We start from the raw sequence: 25062 nt of genomic DNA on the forward strand, positions 1-25062 counted from the left end.
GACATCAGGATGTAATTCAGAGGGGTTTTCCCCATATTTTACACTTCTAACAGTGGGAGCATTTTAAAAACTATGGCTCGAAAGCCTCCTCAAGAAAAGTGTCAGATAATGACATATCATCAGCCTGAAGGAAAGCTCAGAACATCTGATATCAGCCATTAGTTGGCAATCCCCAAACCCCACATTTTCATCCTAATTTGGAGCCATGCACACACTGCCAGTTGCTAATGTGGGAGAAAACGAGAAACCAAAAAAACCCCAAGTAGCTCTGTAAAAAGTGGAACTAATGAAGACTCCTTCCCTGGGGACATTTGTCTTGCAGTTGATTGGTTTGGTAATTAAATGGTAATATTTTGGCAGTAAGAATTCACCCCTTTCTAGACATCAGGGAATCCACAACAAAGAGCAACATTGTGAAGGCCCTAGGCACAGGAAAAGCCAGAATTTACTGCTTATTGGACAATGGAGAACCCTGAGAAGAGAACCTTGACCTTAAATGCTTTCCATTAAGGGCTGAGCTCAGCTTGCACTACTTTTTCAGGAGCAGTAACAATAAGGTCTCTCCTATTCTGTCATTTATTTTCAGGAAACCTGTAAGAATTTTGCGTAGATTTGTAATTCTCTTTGAGAGCTAAGCACCTCTGCCTCATCTAAGTGAAAGGGTTCAACTGTTTCAAAAGATTGTGAGGAGGCAGAGTGAATTCCACAGTATGGAATCAACCTTCATTTTTTCAGGTTAGAAAATAAAGCAGCACCAGTGCTGAATGCAGACTGATGTTAACATTCGATACAGCCTCCCTGAAGGGACTTCCTGCAAAAAACTGCCAGTGTTTTCTTGGCAGAAGGAGCTGTCTGAGTGGCAGAGTCCTCCCAGCTTCTGAGATAAGTCACTACCTCTGCCCGGCACTCCCAGTCTTCCACAAGCATAAAACACGCGCAGTTGTAGTCTTGGCTTTAAAGCTTAAAATAGGATCATTTTCACTTCTTAAAAAACTTTGAAGAAGTTTGCTACCTACATTCCTTTATAGTGAATGAGACACGTCCTGGACATGCAAATGCAGTTAGCAAATGGGTGTAACACCTCAGCCAGGGGGAAAGAGGCGGTGTTAGGATGGATAAAGTTGGAACAGCATACATCACTGCCAGGGTCTCTTCTTCACTCGCCCTGCAGTTTCCCCAGGGGGTATTCACTGCCAATATTCCCTGCTACTGCCTGCACCCTAAGACTCTCTCCTCCTCATAGTAGTGTGATATGGGCTGAGGTGCTGAGTGGTGGAGGCTTTAGAGGGAGTTGTACGACGACACCAGTGACTGGAGGATTCTGCCATTTTTACCAGAGGCAGAAAAATTCTGTAGCAGAGCAGGAAGACAGTTCGCGAACCAGCCCACCTAGTGACTTTCTGTTTGTAACATGATATGTTTGTGTGTATGGGATGCGTTACAGAAAGACAAATTTGGATTTGGAGAAGCTTCAATTGTTCAGAAAAGCCTGGGACACTAACCAGCCTACAAACAGAGAACATTATTTCAATGTTACTTCTGCCCTATTGACTAATTCTTAGAACAAATAGACTTTACGAAATTCAGACTTCAGCTGTGTAAGTAAGTGGGTAAAAAGTGGAGCTTTGTGAAATCGTGAAAACAAATACTGCTTTAAAGGAAACGTTTGTCTCAGTCTGTGCCACTGCCTCCCTCCCCTGCTGCAATGTGCTTTTCCTTGACATTCCTTTTTTTCTCTCCCTTACGTTTTAATTGTAAATTAATCACTGACTTGGACATCTCTGTGCTGTGCATTAATATGGCTGATATTAACAACAATATTGCTCTCCAGGCATTTGGAATGTGCAAGACTTTTTGTGCACTAAATGGCCCATATTAACTTCTGGAATAGCCAGGTGCAAACTCTATTGCAGTGTTCAAATTAGTTCAATTTCTCTAACTGCTTCTCCTGTAACTGATGGCTCAAATTATAATAAAGTACAGTTCCTCTACATGATATATGTTACAACTACTACCTGTTATGCTGAATATTGCATTGCTTTGAAACTGCATTACACTCTACCTATACCGATCAGATCTTTCTTTTAAAGGAACTACTTATGAACCAGAAAGTGTCTTCACATAATTCAGAAATTATACATATGCTCATGCACTTTATCAGTAGCTGACAGAATGGGGATGGCAAAATTACTGTCAGTCATGTTGCATTCAATCTCACATAAAGACCTGCTTTTTACTATACCTTGAAATTGACAATAAATGCCAGTCGTCTCTCCTTGCCCCATTACTGCATCCAGATACAGCTAGTAATGCTTAAAAGATACGCACCTTCATCTTAACTGCTTTTAAATTCCAGCTTCATTCTCTCTTTCTTCTGCATATACTGTTATTCTCCTATGCCTGTGTCTAAAATACTCTCTCTTTACTATTTTCTTTTTCTGGTGTATGATTACAGTGGGTTGTAATTTTTTTCACATGGAAACAAAGATTTGTAAAAAACCAAACAATCAAATCAACCAAATCCTGATGGCTTATTGACCCCTAACTGTTTCAGTCCAAATATCATCCCTGATGGGAAAACAGGGAGGAATGGGTGGATTTTACTTTGGGGGTATGTGCACCTTCAGGTGTGGTTAGAGTCTGGACCCTGGAAACCACCTCCTGCAGCCCATCATGAGTTGGCAGGTCTGTTCCAGCACTCAGAACTCTGGGAGCTGCTTGTTGCTGCTCAAGGAATCAGTTTCATTGCACCACAGCAGAATCTGGAGGACTTGCAGTTCACCAGAAATATATTTAGAAATTTTATTTTGATCCAATATGGACTGAAGACAAATTTAAAAATAACATTTCTAGTGAATCAGAAAAGTTGTGTTTCTGCAAGCTCAAATTATAATACTTTATGTCTTCTTTAAACAGATTATAAATGTCTTCTCCTACTTCTTAAGACGAATGTCCTCAGTTTATTCACAGAAAAAAATGAAGGGCAGATATCAAAGAGCAAGAGTTCTCACCCAGCTTGCTTTGCCAAGTGTTACGATATTAAATTAAGGATATCCCTCCTCCAAGTCCATGATGGAAAGGCACATGGCAATGTGCCCCACATCTGTGGGGACAGCAAAACTGGCACTGAGTTCAGTTAAACCCCAACCACAAATAGTCACCATAGATGTTGTGCTGCAGATTAAATTTCATCTCAGTGTTTAGTAGCATTCAAAAAGGCAAACTTATGAAGGGAACTGAGGAAAAAAAAACCTATAAAACATCAGTAGGCTGTTCAGTGTCTTCACTACTGCATGCAGTGCAGGTTCTTCCCCTTCAGCTTCAAAACAATACAGTAGAATTGAAAAGGTATGGCACAACTTCTGAACCTGGAGAAACTAAGTATACTGCAAGTCTTAGGCACAGTGAAGAAAACAGCACAGTAAGAAATCTACAGATTTCAAAATTCGCAACTGACAAGAAAAGGAGTAATAGGGAATTGTTACATAGTAATTCTCATAATACTTGAACTAGTAATACTATTAAGGAGGCGATTTAAAACATACAAAAGGAACTATTTTTTCACACAACAGTTATAACACAGAATTCATTGCCACAAGCTGTTGTGTAAGCTAATCTAAAAGGATTTGAAAAACAATCAGTTAAATTCATAAAACAAAAGTCCATCCAGGGCTCCTAAACAGAAAGCTTTAACACCAATACTCCAGAACCAAGTCCCTAAGCCACAGAAAATGGGAAAGATGTACCTGGGGGTTGATCCATCCACATTCACCAGTTCTTACATTCTTTATACGAACTTCTAATACTTATTAGTGTTAGTGAGAGGATGCTGTATTTGATGATCTGTTCAGGATGTTCTTATATTCAAATAAATTTCACTGAGATGTTCAGGAGACAGAAGCTATGAAAGTACCTATGTAAGAAGATATATTGGGATGTCAGAAAAGGGGCAGGTGACCAGCTGTTTAGCTTTCTGAATAGTTCAAAGAACCACTGACTCTTAAAGGAGGTGACTGTTATTTGACCAGTAAGTGCAGATGCAACTGAACTTTCTCATGCCTTTTTTTGCAATTAAATGCAAAAAGTTTACAGATATATGTTGTCTTTGGATAAAATTTTGCAGATGTATATTGTCTTTAGGCAAAATATGTTCATTTATGACACAAGCACACAAACTAGAAATATACATCAAGAATATATTATTGACTAACTATAATAACTAGACACTCTGTCCATGTCTTCTGACTTGCAAAGAAATAGCCAACAGACTTCCACTTCTCTTCAGAAGAAAGTCCCCCCATCATGACTGGTCATTCAAAACTCACATTGAAAACAAGTTGATAGAGAACAAAAGTAAATGTATGTAATGAAACTGTCCAACAATCCTGATTATAACATCACCTGACTGACTTCTCTGTGCCTTTGCATTATATCCAGAGAGCTGTGATTCCTGTTCAATATCCTGCATAGGCAATATTTGAAGATGGTCTTGCAATGCTTGGTGACAAGTATATTAACAGTTAATATTCTCCTGAGGCAGCCTTAATGTACATGATTGTTCCTTGGCTTTTTGTCAATTGACTTGGCCTTTCTCGAGAAGTGGAGACAAGGTTCCCGCATGTGCTGCGCCCTGATGGACTGTGCTACCTTAGTGCACATGCTGCACCCTTTCATCTGCTTTCCTGTGTCTCATTTCTTGCAGAAATCCTGTTCTCGGCCTGCAGGAGGAATCCAGAAAGTCCACCCTAAATTCACTGTAGTCCATACACCATGGTGAGTAAACAGGCAGTCACAAAGACAGAATGCTGCTCTTAAATGAGTTCCTCACAATAAAAGCAGGGTATAAAACCATATTCTAGTCAGACATGAGTTTTACACCTGTGTTTTGTGCTTTAACCAGCTATTTACACAGACCTTTCTCCCTCCTGTGCCTCGCCTGGCTGTAGGTCAAGAAGTTCACCACAGGCCAGATGCTGCAGCAGTGTGAGGGTGAGTCAGAGCCGGGCTGGACCTGCACCCCACAGATGTAGGCGGGCACAAAGCCTCGGTTGTACCACTGTGTGACAGTGTCCACAGAGCCCTCCCGACACGGCCAGCCCCGGCCCGGTCCGCCGCCCGCCCAGGGAAGGCGGCAGCACTACAACTCCCAGCAGGCATTGCGCTCTTCACCGGAGACTAAAATTCCCAGCGGGCTCCGCGCCCGGCCGGCGCTCGGCTCCTAGCAGGCTCTGCGGGGTGGCCCGGCCTCCCTTCCCCGCCGGCGGAAAGACTACATCTCCCAGCAGCGCCGCGCGGCTACGAGACCTTCCATTTCCGGGAGCGGCGTCGCGTCCCTCGCTTGGCAGAGGCGGCGGCAGAGCCGGAGCGGGCCTGGCTCGGCGGCGGCTGCCCGGAGCGCGGCGAGCGGGGCCTCCTGGGGCCGGCGGCGGAGGGTAGCGAGGCCGGAGAGGTCTCCAGGCGGTCGGCACCATGCTGAATATGTGGAAAGTGCGGGAGCTGGTGGACAAAGCGTGAGTACGGCGGGGCGCGGGCAGGCGGGGCGGGGGGCCGGGGGCGGCTCGGTCGTGGCCCCTCAGCCGGGCCCGTGCTCCCCCCGCCCCCCTCGCAACATGGCCGCTGCCCCTCCCCCTGCTGAGGTGGCTGCCTCACACCCCCTCCGTGCCCCGCTGGTCCCCTTCCCCGCTCCCCTCCCCGCCTCCGGCCCCGCTCCCCGAGTGACTGCCCGGTGCGGCCCCCCCACTCGTCCTCCTGGCGCGGCTTTGGCCTCTCCGACAGGCAGGGGTTGCTTTCCAGGTAGCCTGTGGCCTTTCCATTATGGCTGGCTGCTTTCCTGCCCCTCTTGGGCTCGTCTGGGCCCTTCCAGCTCTTGGTGAGCTGTGCTTCTTCTTTGGGTACCCCTTTGCCTGCCGGGGTCCTGGGCCTGTGTGCCTATTTTGGTATGTGAGCCTTTAAAATCTGGCTCTGCTGGATTGGCTCCTGCCATGGCCCTTAGGCCGCTTAGGAGGAAACAGGCAAGTTGCTCAAAGAAGGAGGGGAGTAGAGAACCACCTGTGCAGCAGTAAATTTTCAGAGTGCTTACAAAGTCACCACATGCTCTCTTAAGTGTCTTTCTCCTGCCTGAAGACAGGTCTCTACTGTGGTTGCTATTGACTCACCACCCTTGGGCTTTTCAGAGATGGTGCATGGTAGAGCAGTGAAATGCTCTATCCCATTCCTTGAACGTTTAAATAGCTCGGATATTTGCAAGTTTATTTCCTTGACTAGAACCTCCTCTCACTGCAAACTTGGCTGTGGTCATGGTTATCGTAATCATTGAGTTGCAGCTTGAGAACATGACGTTACTGTTGAGTTTCTCAGCCACTCCTTTATTTTTGGCACAAGAAAAAAATTAATATGGCAAAGAAACATAACAAAGATTATGTTTTGCCTCCTTAAACAATAAATCTTTAGGGGCAGACTTGGAGCACTCTTCCATGAATTGTGGACTACTTAGAGGACTAACTGGCTTAACATCTGTAGATTAGTAAATACCAAATTAGATTATGTGACTTAATAGTTGTATCTAACCTTAGAAGTCAAAGGGTGAGTCTTTCAAAATTGAGGTTCTATTTTGAACATTTTTATTTTTGTTTCTCCAAACAGTTCTTAAACTGGCATGCTTTATATATAGGCTTAAAGACAGCAAACTGAAGAGAAATGGCAGCTTATTCATGATAATGGAGTATTTTATTTGTGGTGCTGTATACCACACCGAGACTTTTCTAGGCCAAGAATCAGATGACATTGAAAAACCACAGTGACTTCCCCTGAGGAGGGTGTTTACTTTTTACAGCTTCTTGCATGCAAAGTCAGCACTTGTAAAGTAATGTTAATAATGTGACAAATGAGGTATATAGTAGGACAACCCAAATAAGCCTGTCTGAAGTTCCAGGATGTAAAAGGACATTTTCAGGGAAATCAAGCTTTTCCAAGTTTTGCTTGTGTGCCCTTATTTATGCAGAATTAACGATCACTGTAGCATTATAAGACTGTCTCTGTTCTTGAAATGTTTACTTTTAAGGATATTTCATAAGTTATTAAGCCAAACAGTACATCAAAATCTGGTTTGGAAAAGACATTCCATTTCCAAAACAGATGCAAGAAGTGGACATTTTAAATAATAAAAAATGGTTTTTGAATTAACTTTCTGGGAATAATCCAAATAAAGCAGGTGGTGTGTTTAAAAAAAAAAACCAAACAAGAGGGTGGGGGAAGTGTAGCCTGCAGAGTAAAGAGTATTTAGAGACATCAAAATCAATAGTGCCATTGTGTGTGGTGCAGATTTGTCATAATGTCTTCTGTCTTAAGGCCATGACTTACAAAATTCTCTGCAGAAGATGCTAAGTGATACTATCTGCCTCATAAATAACTGCTGATGCTGTGGCAGGAACATACTGAACTTTAACAAGAAACTCTCTTTCTTTCCTTAAAAAAGGAATATGATTATATGGGGATTTTGAAAATGTGCAAATAGCTTGAAATCTCACTAGTTCCAGCTTCGCTAGCTTTGTAGTGCTTCTTAGCTCTGCATCTTGGTTCCATATTCAGCTGATACTTACCATCTTAGAATTTCAACTTACTCGTCTGATTTTTTAGCCTTATTTGGGCTTCAGGTGGCTGAGAGCTTGATTAGGTCAGAGATATTTCAAGGTAGAAGACTTGTATTAATTCAGATTTTTTGCTGTGTGGAAGTTCAGTAAGCAATGATACATAGTTAAGCTACTATTATTTTGTTCAGTGTCTGTGGGCCACTTTAACAGCAAAAAACCTACTTGAAAATGGTAACCTATTAAAATTCTTCAAAGTTCTAGAACCTAAAAATAAGTTAACAACTGCAAAATACATAGGAAAAATTCAAGTTTGTATTTAGTATTATTGAAGTATTTGGTATTTATGTTTACTTCAGTATGATAGAAATTGAGCAATCCAGTTCATAAGGTCAGTTCTGCTTTGTAGTTCTTTTCACACTAGAATCACCTCTATTATTTGTATTGTAGCATTTTCTAGTAACTCAGAAGTATGGATCTGCACGCTTTTGTGCTTAAGACAGTTATTTTTGATACTGAATGGTGGTCCTATTATATATGAAGTTTAGGAAGACTATGTGATTGAGTATCAGGTTTAGACTGTCCTGAGATGTGACAAGATACTTTGTTATGTGGGGTTTTTTTCCTCCTTTTTGGTAACCTCATTGTTCTTAGTTGCTAATATAACTCTCCCCACCCTTAAATTTTAAGTGCCTTGATGAGTTGCGAATGAACAGTAATACCTTGTTTCTAACTGAGCATTAAGAATAAGTTTGGGGCTTAAATCAAATAACTAATAAAGCCAGCCTGTGCCTAGTAAAATTTGCTTGTCCTAAGCTTTATTCTTGCAGTTTCTAAATAAATGTCAAACTTCTTCCACCCTCCAGTTTCTTCCCAGGGCTGGAATGTGTGTGAGATTTCTTCAAATCTGTGGCATTAAATTGAGTTTCTGTTGAGTTTCTGGTTAGCTTGTAGACCTACATCTTCTAAGCTACATTTTCTTATTTCTTCTGGAATAAATTCTATTTCGTATTATTTTATGTGAATAAATTAACTTTAGAAGGCAGCTGTTCACTTGTATGGGGGTTTTTTCCCCAGTAGGTCAAAACTGAACTGGAAAGTAAACAAAAGAATTGGAAAATAAATGTAACCCTCTGTGTTCAACTCATTTGCTCTGTAACAGTAAACTCAGTTTAAATGGCAGAGGTTTCTGATGGCTCAAGTCCAGGGTGGTGCTTGATGAAAAGTTAGTGAGTCAGGTGGCAGTTCTGAATCACTCCTGAAGTAATGTAGAATTTGTTAGATTCTGTTTTGTCATTGACTTAGGTTAGGTCTGCAGTAGGAATATGTAGCCAAAGCATTATCTGCAAGACGTGGCCAATTTTTCTGACCTAACGAGCTGCATAGCAGCATCTTAATGTGACAGAGTGCAGAAGCACGCATCACATAGTTTAGATAACTGGTGGGAGTGTGAGCTGTAAGAACATTTAGCAGGTGGCAAGTGTGCTGGTCACCAGCTATCATAACGGGTTTTGCAGCATTGTCTCTGGATGACCCGGTGACTGTAGTCCCGCATGCTCTGTGGCTCCCATAGCAGGCGGTTCAGGTTACCCATGCCTGCTCTGAAACAGCTCTGTAGTTGTGATGAAACTTGACGGTAAGAGTTGCATTTGAACTGCTTGTGAGCTGCAGGAGACTAAGGATCTGCAGGTTGGCCAGTACTGTGTAGAAGAAGCTTATATGAGAAATGTTGTATTTTTATTGGTATAGGTGCATGTGTACTTTGATAATCAAACTATCAAAGGCCTTAACCAAGTATCTCCCTACTGTGTGGTTACAGAACTGGCAAAAGGTATTACAGTCCCTGAGATACAGTTCTGGAGTCCTGGCTATGGAAATCTAGAGTATTATGCAACTTGGTAACTTCCTTTTTCAATCTTATTAGACAAGTATATGTTTTGCTTTGTGTTCCCTGTGAAATTTCCAGGGGACTTCTACAAAGAAAACCCCATGGCTTTTTCAAAATAAAACAAGGAATATTAAGAAACCCTGTTAAAACGTTTTTTAGCATGGCAGAAGCAGGAAGTTATTAGCTTGGCCTTGTGGCCAAGTTCAAAAGCCAGGCCATCATATTTCTCTCTAGTTTTGTGGAATCCTCTTTTCTTGAAGCAGAATCTACTGATTCTTATTTTCCTGAAATGTTACTGTATGTTGTTAACCTAGCACAAGGTGGTTCTGCTTAAAGCAGAAGACAATAGCACTTGTGCATATATAGTTAGCAAGGCTAGTTGGACTCCTCATCGCAGTAATTCCTCTCTTAATATAAGATCTCATTGTAACTTAACGCTTTTGCTAACTAGCTTGTGTCACAGACAGGTAGGACATGCAGTAAGTAGGATGGAAGACCTTTGGACCCATTGAAATTAGATTGCTGCCTGTGTCACAATGTGATGAGACTTTACAGCCACTTCCTTTAAAATTTCATTACCATGTTTAGCTTTTGTGATCTTTTACATGCATGACCAGAATGCGAGAGAGCTCATTTTAAGCACCTTCCACATATCAAAGGGTAAGAAACAGCCTAATTAAAAAATTTGGTGAAGGTGACAGATGTGTATGTAGTAAGGACAGTATAATCCAGACATTCATTTGAATTAGTTAAGGTGGGCGAGATAGTTGTCACTGAGTTTTTGAGCTTCTTGGGTGTATACTTAAAAGGAAGAGGAGAGAACCTGTGAATTTCTTGCCAGTATTAGGAATATGACAGCCACCATCCTCCTGTTTTTCCATGCCCCTTCCAGTTTAGTTGTTTGTCCACCTAGCAGAGTCCTAACTCCTTTGCCAGGACTACTCTTAACCACACCTTTCTAGTGACCCAGCAGAGTATTTGCCCTCCCTAATGTTATAGAGTGGGAGTTGAAGTGTTACCGAGCTATGTTTTCATACATTTCGCAACCTTGATGAATTGCCCAAGTATGTAGTATCTTAAGCTGTTTTTAACTGGAGAGGAAATTGTCTTGTTTAGAACTGATTGTAATGCTTGTATGGATGCTAAATGATGGAAGCATTTATAACACTTGAAAATTTATTTGTAGAGTAGGCACTAGGGTCCTCTGTTACTTGTTCTGATCTTATATCTATGCAAAGAGGAAGGATTTTTAGTGGAAGAGCTAAAGGTGCTGCTGTCATCTGCTCCAATACAACTAGGTAGGGAAGAAGCTTTTTTAGTTAATAAACAGCATGTTTTCCTCAATACTTCTAATTGTACAAGGTGTAAAGAGAAGGATAAATTATTGGTAAAATAGTGAATTACTACTTCAATTGTCATTTCAATTCCTAGCTGTTGTAGTCAAAAATGAGGTGTGTAAATTAGACTTTGCACTTCAGCTAAGGAGTAGAGGTGTCTGGACTACCCCCACTTCACAGATGAGGGGAAACTAAAAAGATAATTGTGTCAAGTAAACAAAGTCACAGTCAGTTGATAACAGTTAAAACTCTGGATTTGCTGACTTCCAGTCTGATGATGTTGTCTGCTAGCTCATGCTATGTATGCATTATACTTACTAATATGATAAGTACATACCAGTAACCCTACAATTACAGGGCTTACAGTTAACTTTCAGTTGCTCATTGCCTGTAGTATGCTCACGTTTGACCAACGTATAAGCAGGATCCTACATATACTCAGCTGGGGGTTTTAAATCCTCTTGCTTAACTACTTTCTTTTTTAATGAGCCTGTAATTGTTCTTGTTTACGGGTGATTTTCTTATGGTTCATGGATTTGTCCACCCAGACTATTGAGCTGTTCTGTAATGAAGTGCTGTTTGCTGGTTTAGTAATAGCAGGTATTATGGGAAATGATCCATCATACGATATATCCAGCGAAAGGGTAAATAACTGTCTAACAGTAGTTCATTGCTATCTGACCTTCCCGTAAACTCCTTTGCTCCAGTTCCAGGCTCATTTAGTTTTCTTTATATGTAAGATTTATTTTGGTTTGCATAAGCAAGATCTTCAGAGCAGTGAACACTTCCATCGTTTTATGTAAGGGACAGTTAACCCTCACTGCATGAGTTATCCTCCTATTGCTGCTTAAAAGATGTCCTGCTGATAACTGCTTTAAGAACAGCATTTTGTATCGTTATTACAAGCAAGATGATGATGATGATGATCTCCAGCACTATAAGGAGTTGTCCTCTGCCTGGATACCAGAGAGTGAGAGGGAAGAAATAGTCTTGGGAATGCAAAGGAAGAATGTATTTGAACATCTCATTTGGTTCTGCAGCAGTGTGTGGCTGTGTCTGCCGAGTACTTGTCACAGCACTTGTTCTTAGGGCTTTCCTCTTTCATTTAAAAAACTTCCAGAAAGTTGTTGGGTTTTAATAAGGAATAAAAATAGTTACAGGCTTTGGGCCATGTAATTTAGTATTGGTGATAAGCATCTTTCAAAGTATTATGCTCCGTTATCTCATGTACATAGGTATGTCATTCTCTTGTTTGAATATTCAGCTGGTGGAGTAATCAAAGGTAGATATATAGCTGAAGTATATATTAAGACTTAGCATAAGGTAATCATGACCAAATACACAAGTTTCATTAACACACTCCTTCAAGTGGTGCTTTTTTTAGTACTCTTTCAAATGTATTATTGCTATTTTACACCCTATGGAAGCTAACAGTAGTTTGTATTAAGTTGCATAAGGCTAGCTAAGGTGTTGGTCTCTTGTATTTTCAGGGAATCTGAGTGATGTGTGTATGTGTGACAAGTTCTGTGTCCTTGAAGTACTTTTAAAACATAGCTTTGCATTGCCTGGCCAGAAATAAGACTAGGCTTCTGCTTGGGAAGTGAATGAAGCTGGTCAAAGATAAGAGCCTTACCTACATCACTGTGTGCAACTGTGGTCAAAAGGATTAAGGTGCTTAGTTCTGTGCTAATTCCTCTTGGTTGTGTTGCCAGCTATGTACTATAAAATATTAGCTGATTTGCGTAATTATTTCGTATACAAGATATAATTACTTCCAAAGCATTGTGCAAATACTGAACACACTGCTGCTTGCTTTCCTGAGGCCTCACTGTTTCAAGGTGCAATTCTAAGCATTGCAATGGTCCTAAAATGCAATCCTGAAATTCTAATCTGATTCTTGTATCTCTCATCTGCCTCCATTCATTTCAAGTTTTAAATGAACTTCTGTATTTATATGAAAAGGGTAAGCTTTTGTAAAAACAGAAAGATGAGATGTTGGAGAATGAGTGAAGCATTGTCTCATAGTAGGTTTAGAACACAAAAATGTGGTGATCTTAAGAGTCATATGCTTCATTTTGGATCTTTTGGAATTTCTCCATTGGTTTATTCTGAAGCTTGGTATACAGCTTGTCCAGAAGTTATAATACACAAAGTCCCATTTGAAGCTGGGAAACTCATCTCCAATGTGCAGAACATGACCTGTTGCTTCAAGTATGTTCCAAATCCTTTGCTGGCATGTGCTTGATGTGAAACTTCAACTTCCAAACCACCGCTGTGTTCCAAACTAACATTAAGACAGTATGTAAAAAAGGGAGGGAAAACTGAAACTTGATTTTGGAAAAATCATGACAGCTGCTCCCTTTAATTGCCTTTTTTACTAAAACGAAGATGTACAATAGCATAAACTTCTGTTTAAAGTTGACTGTTTTACAGACTTTGTTTAAAAGCTTATCTCCATTTTTTATTCATAAGGCAAAACTAATACAGGGCAAGAAAATGAAAAACTAAATTAGTAGCAAATGTACCAAGTGAATGAAGCATTCAGTTTTGCAAATGGTCTTTTTCCAGCTCCTTAGTGTGCTGGATCTTACTCACATAGGCCAAATACGGGCCCTGTTATAGACGAAGATTGACAGCTGCTGTCATCTTTTGGTTTGGAGCATGAGCTTTATTTACATGTTCCATTTGAATAAACAGCTGTGGTATAGCTAAATCTTTTAAGGATACTCAGTAGTCTCTTTAGAAAGAGGTATCGTATAGGGAAACATAACTCTCTCATGACAAAACTGTCCCTCTATTCTGCCTCTCTGAAAAATAACATCTGATTCAAACTGGAGTGCAATTTATCTTTTAAGGTACAAGTCTCTGTTAAGATAAGATCGTGTGAAATTGTTACAAGTTGGTAGTTCACTTCTTTCCAGAAAGCTGTGTAGGCTGTGGTTCTCTGAGTATTTTTTCAATAACAGTGTTAGAAAAAGTATTCATTGCTTATTTATTTTTGCGTCGTGTGCTGTGTAAGTGTGGTGGCTTGGGTTGCTGTGCAGTGAACCAGATAGAGGAACAGATCCAATTGGAAGTTTTCTCTCTTCCTTTGTGTCTCTCCCAAAAGGACTTTGTAGGTTATTTGGTTTTAAGTTAGATTAGTTCCCTAAACTTGTTAGCCATACAACTGCACGAGAGTCTCTCTCGCATATCTGAGGAAGCAGGGTTGAGATGGAAGGGAAGGGGAGAGGAGAGGGACCATTAAAGCTCACGTAAGTGGAGGACGTGGAACACATGGCTGAGTGTCCCCTTGTAGTTGCCCTGAAGTCACAGACGCTATCAGCAATATCATAAATATGAAAACACAGCCTAAGCTGTGAAATGTTAGGTTGTAGTTTCAGTCAGTGTAAGCGTAGGCTGATGGTAAAAGAGGTTTCACAGCCTTCCGTCTGCCACAGACTGCACACTTCTCTCCCTTTTGCTAGCACTAGCATACTTTCTGCTTCATGAGAGAATCTCTCTCGCAGACTAACCAGTTGTTTTTGCCAATTTAATTCTCCACTGGATCAGTTCCCTGGTTTAGTTAACTCCATGGTCACACAAATATTTGTACTGGCATAAAGGAAGGAATGGTATTTGGAAAGAATAAGTGGCTGGGGGTGAAGGAGGGCAAGGTACAGTTTTAGGGTTTGAAGTACACCCTTAGCATGTGGTTTCACAAGCAGGTAGAGGAGCTCTAAGGTTATTCTTCCACTAAAAGAGAATGTCCTGCTTTTATACCTAGCCATTTACTGTCTTTGCCTTCCTTATGCTGCTGTTGTATCTGCTTGCGCTGTCTTGCTGATACAGCGGAAAACAAACCCCAAGCTTTTAGGGTTCATAACTGATTTGGCAGCATGCTGCGTAAGCAGCTGTTCGTGGTACCACAAGCACTTTTGTTGATGGGGAAAGGACAGGAACCCTTTTTCGATGATAATACATTTTTATGTGACTTTATTATATGAAACTGCACTGTTAGTGGTATCTTAGTTGCAAAACTGGTCTAAAAGATCACAAATTAAGTCCTAAGTTTAAATTTCTTAAAGTTACTCTTCTATTTTGTGTATCACTACTTCAAGCTTCTGAGCTAACCGTTTTATGTTTGTATCGCTTGTGTTGGGGGTATGCATCAATATTTCTGGTTCCACTCTCAGGTCCCAAATTTGGGAGAAAGGATATAGATTGAATGAAATATAGTTGTCTTATATGGTGCTACTTTGAATGATTCAGGCTGGAAGTCATCTCAGGATCCAACAGATCTTTGTATGAGATGCTTTCAATTCAATTTAGAAGTGCAGCTAATTATACTAGAAATACTGGTGGTATTTCAGTTATTACAGAGTGGTGAGAGTGGTATTCTGTGTAGGCTGTTATTTTAAATAGATTAAATCTTTTTGGATGTGTTTGGTTTGCCACTAAAAATGAAACTAACATGACAACACCAGTATTGTTAGTGTGTATTTATGTGTTTTAAGGAAACTACCTCAAAGCTGTTGTATTCTTCCCTCCCCTCATCCAAATAGTGTGTCCTATCCTAACCAGTTAAATACTGACTGCATGCTTAATAGATATTAACTGGTTCATTTGGGATACAATTAGAAATATTAGTATATATTCAACATGTTTAATGAGACTGACCCGCATTTTTCTAATCTGTTGTAATAATAATGAGACCTATTGGGAGTTAGGGAGTAGGGGTTTTCTCTGCTCCATTCTGAGTCACAACGAGAAATGTTTTTCTCATTGGTTGCTCTCCCCGTCCTGTCAAGCTGTTGAGAAGCATCCTAATGTACATTACAGACTGTTCAGTGTTTCCTCTCAAGACATCGCTTCATATTTCGTAAACAAATACATCCCTATGTGATTCTTGGGAGGTGTGGGTTTTGTCTTCTGTGAGCCTACTCAGTTGAAGGTTTCTCTTAAGTCCATTTTGAATGTAAACAGAAGAAAAAGGCTTGGGTGGATGCATCTTCTGAAAAATAAATTGCAGTCTTGGTAACTTAGAGCTGATACCTTCATGATTGCTGTCACTTTTAATTATTCCTTGTTTTGATGATTACTTAAGAATTTTAACTATTCCTCCAGATGATCATGTAAAAAGAGGTGGACACCCCTCCCCCCCACTGTTCAAAGGTGTTTATTGTCTGAATGAGTTAACTTCTATCACAGTGGTTTATCTCTCCTTGCTACGAACAGATGATTGCATTGCTTGAGACAGCTTGAAAACTTAGTGCTAATAGATGTCTAATTGGAAAGTGGAGTCTCTTAGCCTTTACACTGCCAGCGTCAGGTTTTTGTTAATTATGCGGTAACTGTAACCTCTGTAGCTGCAGACATTAGATCATAAAAATCCAGTAATCTTACAATTAGAGAGGAAATAAATAAATAGTTCATGTATTGAACCATAGTGAAATTGGTTTGTTGTACATACACAGTGTAATTCGATATTATCATCTGTGTGTGGACAGGAACTAGAAACCTGGGCTTGGAGGCAAAGGAAACAGCTCTTGTTACCTTTTTAGGACATAAGAGTTACTTGATCTCCTGGAAGAACCAGTTTAACAAATGATACCTATGAAAGGAGAGGAAACATCCATTATCCTCCACAAATAAACATGGCTTCACATTTTGAAAGTTAATTTGTATGTAATTTGCCAGACTCATTCGACAAAAGAATGCTTGCTGTGAGTAAAAAGGCATGTTTGTGAACTTGTGGGTTTTTAGTTTGCCAAGCAATCCTTTTTGTTTAATGTGAGATACCAATCTGAAAATTCTAATGAAATAATGAATATTAATATCATAACATTCATATCTTAATACTTCATTTATTCTGAATGGTGTCTTCTTACTGCTTGTGCCCATTTTTGGGTACTCTACTGTGAACTGCTGTAGGACACTCTGCCATTAACTATTAGCTAATGTTACTTTGTCCAACTGCTTAATACAGTAGTAGAAAGATTTCTAGGTTGTGACTTGTCTTCATAGAAAATAGAATCACACAAAGAAAATAGGTATTAAGCTAATATAGTCTATTTAAGATTATGGTGACTACTTTTTATTCTTAGGTACACTTGTAGCGGGGAAAGAAACGTAGTAATCCAGGGTTACTAAAGGATGAACAATCTAAAGTAGGAAGAGAGGAGATTCTTTTAAAACAATTTTTTTGCTTAACTTTTACTGGCTGCAGTATAGTAAGCTGAAAACTAAGTAATTGTGCCATTCCTAGGAGCTGTGTTTGAATTTATATAAATTCTGTGCAAGAATTTTTTTTTTCAAGAGTGTTCTTGGAACAGTGATGTAATTATATGAAATTACATCTGGACAGAAGAGAACACTTTTTTACTGTGAGGGTGGTCAAACACCAGAGCAGGTTGCCCACATGCACTGTGGGGGCTCCATCCTTGGTGATACTCAGAACCTGTCCAGACATGGTCCTGGGCAACCTGCTCCTACTAGCCCGCTTGAGCGAAGCGGGTGGGCTGGGGGATCACAAGACCTCCCTCCCAGCCTCAGCCGTTCTCTGGTTCTGACTCAGCTGTCTGGAACTATAAGAGTTCTTTACAGAATACTAAAATGAAGATCAGCTAGAATATATCAAATGAAAGTGGACTAAGAAGTTACAACAGTCCTGTATTTCCTAATACTCAGTTTTTTGGGGGGGAAAAACACTTTACTATTTCTACCAGTGGAAATGTCATGAGTGACACAAAGTACATTGTGCAGCCCTTTTGTAGGATTTTGATTGTTTCATGTGCCATGAGCCTCATCTGTAATTCTTGTATCAGTTAAATTATTTTGTGCTTTTGATTATATATGGTGTACTTATCCCATGTAATAAGATGTTACAGAAGAAATAGTGAGGAAACAGCTGATTGTCAGAACTGGTTGTCAGCATAACTTTATTATGATTATATGAAATTAACTTGATCAGGAGATGACAACTAATTTAATAGGAGGAAGGCCTCCAGTTGGTGAAGGGAAAAATAATCGGTATAGGTCTATTGTACAAGATGTATATGTGTTACAAAGGGAATCTGTCTTGGCTTAAGACAGATTATAGAAGACTGAAGAATAGGGTGGAACCTGGAATATGTTTCTTCCAGAGAATTTTGGATAAATCTATTCTGTCAGTGTCCCTGACAGACAGTGGTTAGCAGGACTCTGTTATAGGCCAAGCACAAAATAACACGGGCACGGCTGAACAGTTGGGCAACAGGATGAAGAAAACTCTTTCAGACCAGAGTAACAAGCAAACTGTGTCACCTAGTCAGTCCCAGTGAACTGAAAATTGAGGACCAAAGGTGTGAGGGCAGAGCAAGAACGAGGACTGTATTGCTTGATATCCTCCCAGCCCACGTGGATGGCAGAGAGGCGATGTGGGCAGGAAACGTGATAACAATGGGTGACTTCAGGTATCCTATGTAGGTTAAATGCAGATTGCATCAGCATCTCATACTGAGGACAGTACACATTTAGGTGATCAGTGGTTGGTTCACCAAAGAGCTAGTGAAGAAGACAGAAGTGGTAAGCCTTGACTTGATCCTGACTGTGCACTGCTTCTGGTTCAGCATATTACTGTCAGAGCCACTCTATGATAGCGAACATAAAGCACTTGGATTAAAAGTCTTTTCGTGAGCATAAAGAAAAAAAGGGTACACTTTTTCAAAAAGGTTGCTTACATAAAAATTGGGATTTTTTTTTTAAAGCTTTCAAGGGCATGCTGAAGAACAGAATCCTTGCAGATGATGTAGAGATAACAAAAATGCTATATTGGTGGCTCATAATGAAACTGTTACCACTTCTCAGACAGTGATGAAGAAGAAACATCATTGGTGAAAAGGAGGATTAAAGAAATAATTCAAAGCAAAAACATGTGTTTCAGACAGCTGAAATGTCCATTTGAAGAAAATGCAAAGTTTAGAGTTGCTAGTCATTCTCATGTAAAAACAAAAATGAGACAAGTGAGTAAGTTTGAAGAACAACTTGGGGAAGGCATGCAACCTAGTTCAAGAGAAATTGGAAGCAGAAAGTCAGAGAGCACCTGTCCATGGGGCCACTAGATGCTGAAGGAGCACTGGCAAAAGATGAAGGCAGAGCAGGAGATCCCCCTGAATTCGTTGTCCCTAGCTGTAAACTGTTGGATGCCCAGCTTATTCTGTAGAAATATCACTGCGTACTTCCCTTTACTTTTTTTATACGATATAATAAGCATCTTTTGACACTGGCAGAGATTACGATACTGAACAGGTTTCTCCTTGCACAGCCCTGTTTATGCTAAAGTAGTACGAAGTACTAACTGAAGGATTGCAAAATCTTAATTGCACTTTAATTTATAAGATGTTGAATTTCTTGTTCATTCTTGTTAGCAAGGCGAGGTGCAGGGAAAGTCTTAGTTTTTTAATAGCTTCCTGCACAGGAAAAGGAAGATACTCTTGCTGAAACACAAGTTTAAAGGGCCTTGATTGTGTTTGTATTATGGCTCTGTGTTGTGGAGTACAGAAATAAGGTTCTTGCATCCAACATACTTCATGTAGTCTTACGTAAAGACAGCGTCTCCCTTAAATTGTCTAACAGATGTAATGGTCTTTTCTGGATTGGATTTCAGTATTGGATATGAAACACTGCTGGTGCATTAGAGCTATTGAGTGTAGCAGGTGTTGTAGCATTGCATAGAATAGTGGAATAGTTCTTGCTTTCAGCTTCAAATAATAAGCAAGCAGACTGCAAGGAACCAGTATTGAGAAGAGAAGCTTCTCTGTAGTGACATCAGTATTCATTTTCTGATTTTATTTTAATTATTTTCATTAAATTAAAGGTCTGAAATCTGATGTGGGTTTTTTGCAAACAGCAGCAACTATAGCATTAATTCAGTGTGTTTAGCAATAAGATCAGTAATTGACAATGTGATTCACTTTAGAAAAATGAAGATAGTAGTCTCAAGTGTCTGTCTCCTACTGAATACCTCCTGCATAGCAATTCCACTGAAAGACACTTGAATAAATGAAGGAAAACAACTGATTATGAACCTGCAATTTGATAACTTTGTGTAAACTGTTGTTTCCTCTTCCTTTCTCCTACTCTGAAAAGTGCAGTGCAGCTTCTGCCTTAGTCTTGAGACGTTTTCCAGGACACAAGGCTGTATTAAAACAGCAGTTGAAGGTGTTTTGGTTTTCTTGTTTGGTTGCTTCACCTGCTACTTGGACCATACCCCTAGATTCTGTTGTTGATAAGAAAGCCTGAGACGTGTATCTCAGGTAATATGAGGTTAGTACTTTGCTACGTGACAGCTATGTGAAGCTGTACAGAGTCATAGCTCTGTAGTTGAAGGTAGAAGGATACCACAAGCCCTTCACAGCTAGTTTGGGTGTTAGGGACAGAGTGCAACTTGCGTTGTAAATGTTGGGTGTGTTTGACATGTATGGTTTACATGCAATTGGGATGCTGTTGTCTGACCCTGGTTGCCTGGAGCCCGAAGGGGCAGGGAGAAGGGCTGGCAGGAACTGGAGCCCTTGGGCTGGAGGGTACGAGGGTAGTGCTTTCAGAGAAGGACTCCAGACAGATCTGGTACCCTTACCTGTACCTTGCCTGTGGATCTGATCAGAGAAGAGTTTCTAACAGGTGCTTACTGTTGGCTTAGAGGAGTTATCCATACTCAGGTTTATTTCTCTCAAAATGATTGCAGAAGATTGATATTACAAAGTACAGGGGTGCATGGGATGTCACAATGCCAAAGTGATTATATAGTAACAGAGAATGATTGGTTTGTGTTAAAAGCTTCAGCGCCTGTATTGTTTAAACTTTAATCAGCCCTCCCTAGTGGAACAACTAGCATGTGTTTAGAGTAATGCTTAATTTGTAATAAATTTGGAATTAGGGCAATGTTTTAATGGTACTCGGCTTGCAATGAAGGGATAGCTGGAACTACAAGGATCATTAAGCACAGCCCATTAATGTTGGGGATGTGTGGTTTTTGGCAATATTAAACTCCATATTATTGTATGTGCATTCTTCTGTTCATACCAAATACTCCGTCGGTTGACAAATACTTGAAACAATTCTTTGAGTATGGAAAGCTTGATTACTTAGAACTCAGTGTTACTAGTAATACTGAATAGGTCTGTGACATTCATAGATGTAGTAACTACCAGGCAGTGTTCCTGCTTTTCAGAGTAAAATCTTATATGTAACTATTCAGCTAATATACTTCAAGCATGTATAGCATCAGGAGGTTTCCTTTTTTTTTTTCTTTCCCCTCCCAATCTTCCTCTTCCATCCAAAATTTTTTACGGTCAAAAATAGGAAGTCTGAGGTAAAGTGGGTTGAAGCTACACAGCTGCAAAGCTTACTGTTGCATCATGTTGAGTGTAACTACAACTTGCTTGTCCTCTGAAAAGTTTACCCCTTTTATTTCTTGTTTTGAAAGAAGGGTAAGACCTCATTCTTGTAAATATTTCTCTCTCAACATTAAAATATTGTGCCCCAATCCTGAAAGCTCACTGCCTGGGAGTACTTGCAAGTGTCTCTTCTGTTGAAAGTTTCTGTACACAGGTAAAATACTTAAGCTGTGGTCTTGAATGTGGTGTTTTAATACTTTGTACGTACAAAAAAGGAAGTAGCACTTAGATACCTTATTCAGAATGCGGCTTATGCAACACATCATCAACACCTGAAAAAAACTTTTTATTTGCAGGGAAAGTTACTCTTGAAGTTATATGAATGCAACAAAGTACAAAGAAACGCAGTTGATTGGATGGTGTAAGCTTTAGTGGAGAGTGTTTTGGTCTCTCTCTCCCCAGAATAATGTATTTAAATTTTAGTTTTATATTATAATTGTCTAGCACTGTTTATTGGGATAGACTTTTTTGTGCTGGTATTTTATTCATCTAAAAAGCACTCTACAGAAAGTGTGGCTTTAATTTCTCTTGCTCTTTGTCCTACTCGATTAAACATTTGTTTTCAGTCTGAGTCATGTTACCTGATCACAAATACAGAAAAATTAAAGATGTAGCACTTGATAGAAAATACATTGTGGCTCTTGGTAAGTCTTGAAGGAGGAAGCGCAATCTGATTGAATTCTGTAAAGAAATGTGGTTAACTCTAAAAAATGTTTTTAAAATTGTTGCAGCTTGTTTCTTACATAAGAAAAAACCTGAAGTGTAAGGAGCGGAGTAGCAAAGTAAGTCTGAGGACTGAGCAAAAATAAATCTAGTCATGTGATTACAGCATACATATGGAGATCTCTTTAGTTCTGCACTTACAAAAGGTTATCCAAGTTTTGTAATTCCACTTTTTTGACTATATGGCTGTTATTGTTTAAGCATAGTGTATTGAACTTTGAAAGCAATTAAATCCACAGGAATAGGAGCGACAAAGCAGTGACTTCAATCTGATATGCCAGATGTACTCTCAGATGAGTGCAAGGAGACTGAAAACATGCAAAGGGCACTAACAGTGTCGCCTTTCTGTCTGAATCAAAAGCAGAGTTGCTGTTTTAGCATGTAGCTATCCCACCAAAGTGTCAACTATTACCTGAAAGGCAGCTTTTTTCACTTGTTTATGAAATTGGTTTTCATGTTCAAGATTAATTGAATTTGTCACAAGAATGGTTTAGGTGTAATTGTACTCTAATTTCAACTAAAACTTGAACTAAAAAATGTGACCTGAAAACTAATCCTGACAAACAATGGAAACCCTATTGTGGTGTTCTTATAATGTAAGTTAAAAGGAAGTATTTTGCTTGATTCTGCTTTCTGGAGTATAACATTTATTTTGGTAAGTCACCTTTTAAAGAAGGTTTTTTGAATGAAGTATAATAAGCACAATGACAGCACTTACTAAGCCTTTAAAAATGGAACTGCAGAAGTGTGTATTTGAAGTGAAGATAGTCTAATCCTTGAAGATTAGAGGATGCTAACTGAAGAATGTTAGGGCGGGTGTTTAGAACCAAAACATCCTATAAAGAATGGGGAAATAAAGAAATGGCCCTGGAGTTTAGATGAAGAAATAATTTATATAGATGTGGTACAAAACCACAATCGATAGTATTAACAGGGCAAAATCCTCAGCGAGTTTGAGAAGTCTTTACCACCACATATTGCCACTCTACAATTGTTGACAAATTAAGATCTGTAAAGCAGCCATGTATCTGTTGGTGTAAACCACAAGGGATAGTTTTATATAAGAATATGAAAGTATTAACGCTTACATGCTACAGGGAATCTGCAGTAGGAGAGATGAAATATCAGTCTTGAATCAACTTGGGAGGGGGGAAGTGTTCATTCCTTGCACAAATATGCTTTGAAACTGCCATGTAATTAGTTGCCTCATGTTCCCAACATCTGCAAAAACTACTTCAGCTGTAGCATAGCAATTACAGAAACATTAAGATTATAGCGAGCTACAATTGGGTAACTTTTGAGAGAGGGAGAAAACTTTGAAGGGAAGACTTCAGCAACGTACAGTGGTGGTTTCTGTAAAAGAGAGATCTTCTGAATTCTCTATCAGGCTTCAATTTTATTCTTAAAGTCACTGTCCTTTTTGAAAGTGTGTGTGTGGTGGATTTGGGGTTATCTTGTTTACTTGCTAGTCTTTGTGACTAGAAGTTGTAAGGCACAGGAAATAGCTTTATAGTTCCTTCCTCCCACAAGTCGTAATTCATTTGTGGCCATCAGGATGTTTTTCTTGGCTTATCTCTTTCTGTGCAGTTTGCCTTGCACATCTGCCACATAAATTATGAAACTGTTAACTTGAAAAGCTGAAAATGTATTTCAGATCCTACTGTACTGTAATGAAGATGGTATCGTTGGTCAGAAAGAGTGTAATTGCAACTTGCATAGAAGGTCTGTAATAATACCCGGTATTCATGTACTAAATTGACTGGTGTCATACTTGTCATGCTTCTGAAGAGTGGCTTAAAAATAGGTAACTTCAAATAGTCAAGTATCAGCTAATGTTGCACTGTTACCTCTCTGTAACCTGAAGTATTTCACCAGGCACTTTGGCAGATGGGTACCCATCTGTTTCTTCGTTGAATGTGGACTGCTGGCTTCATGTTTGGTATCCATATGTTTCATCTGTAAGGCTCTAAATCTAAGCTGCGTGTTTTATAACAAAAGTGACATTACTGACAGGAGCAAAATGAAAATGCATTAAGTTTGTTACATGTATTTTAGCTAGTTTGTCTTCACCAAGCAAGGAGAGAGAGATGCTGGCTGAGATCTAATATCAGAATTCACTGGGGGGGAAGAACACCACCATCTTTATTTTGAAGGCAATTAATTTATTTTTCTCTGAGTAATTGTTAATAACATTAGGTACATACATTCCTGAATGTCTATTATATTGTTTGGGAAAACAGGTGGATAAATGATGTTTTATCTTTCTGTCCTCTGTTGCTGAACCAGTCTGCATGTTCAGCTTTCGAAGGTAGTGACAGACTGTCACAGGGCAGTGAACTCTGGTGCTGAAATGCATCTTTTCATTTGACTTTGTCTTTGTCTTAAATCCTTTCAGTTTCTTGCAACACAAGTTTGGACGAGTGATCAGCTTTAATCCGTCAGAGCTTGAAGCAAGTGATGCTAACAGAAATAAGTGGAGTTAATATACGATGCCCCTTTTTGCAAGGTGCTGCTTGCACGGTGTGCTGGCCCCCAGTGGTTTGGGAAGTGGTGCTGCATGGATCAGGATCGCTACTTTTTTAGCTCACCACTTCAAATGCTCTTTTGAAAGTATTTCATGCCCAGATGGATAAGTATTAAATGATTTTTTTAATTGGAAAAAGTGTTTCTGGAAACTAATTAACAATTTAATAGATGCCAAGATTCCCCCACCTGGGAGTGGGGGAGGTGTGTCCTGTACTCAGATGAGTAGTTTAGCTTTTTTATTTACTGTGTACTCTCAGTACTTGAAACTTCTGCACACAGTTTAAAAATGGATCATTTAATATTAAAAGAACTTTTTAACATTCTCAGAAACCTTTCCATCTATTTTCACTTCTGCTTTACAGGAACCTTTTAATCTAGATACTAAAAATAGTTTAGATGCATGACTCATAGAAGATGAATGGTGGGGATAAGATGTGTTCCCTCCCCTCCAAAGGCTTCATCTTAAATGCATGTATGTCTGTGGGTGTGAGGGTCTTTTAGATAACTCTGTATTGTGGAAATTTTTCTGGGGTCTGCCTTATCTCCTCTCCACATGTTGAATGTTCACTTTGCTCATATTATTTTAT

General features: G+C 39.6%; 1 protein-coding gene across 1 annotated transcript in view; it reads left to right on the forward strand.

The window, feature by feature from the left end:
* Positions 1-5306: 5306 nt before the first annotated feature.
* Positions 5307-25062, forward strand: part of CLINT1 (clathrin interactor 1) — a 52050-nt gene continuing 32294 nt past the window's right edge. The window contains exon 1 of the mRNA XM_075766587.1: positions 5307-5510. Coding sequence (XP_075622702.1) covers positions 5470-5510 — 41 coding nt within the window. The 5' untranslated portion in view covers positions 5307-5469. The remainder of the gene's footprint in view (positions 5511-25062) is intronic.

Source organism: Balearica regulorum, chromosome 14 (assembly GCF_011004875.1).
Source record: "Balearica regulorum gibbericeps isolate bBalReg1 chromosome 14, bBalReg1.pri, whole genome shotgun sequence".
NCBI lineage: Eukaryota > Metazoa > Chordata > Aves > Gruiformes > Gruidae > Balearica > Balearica regulorum.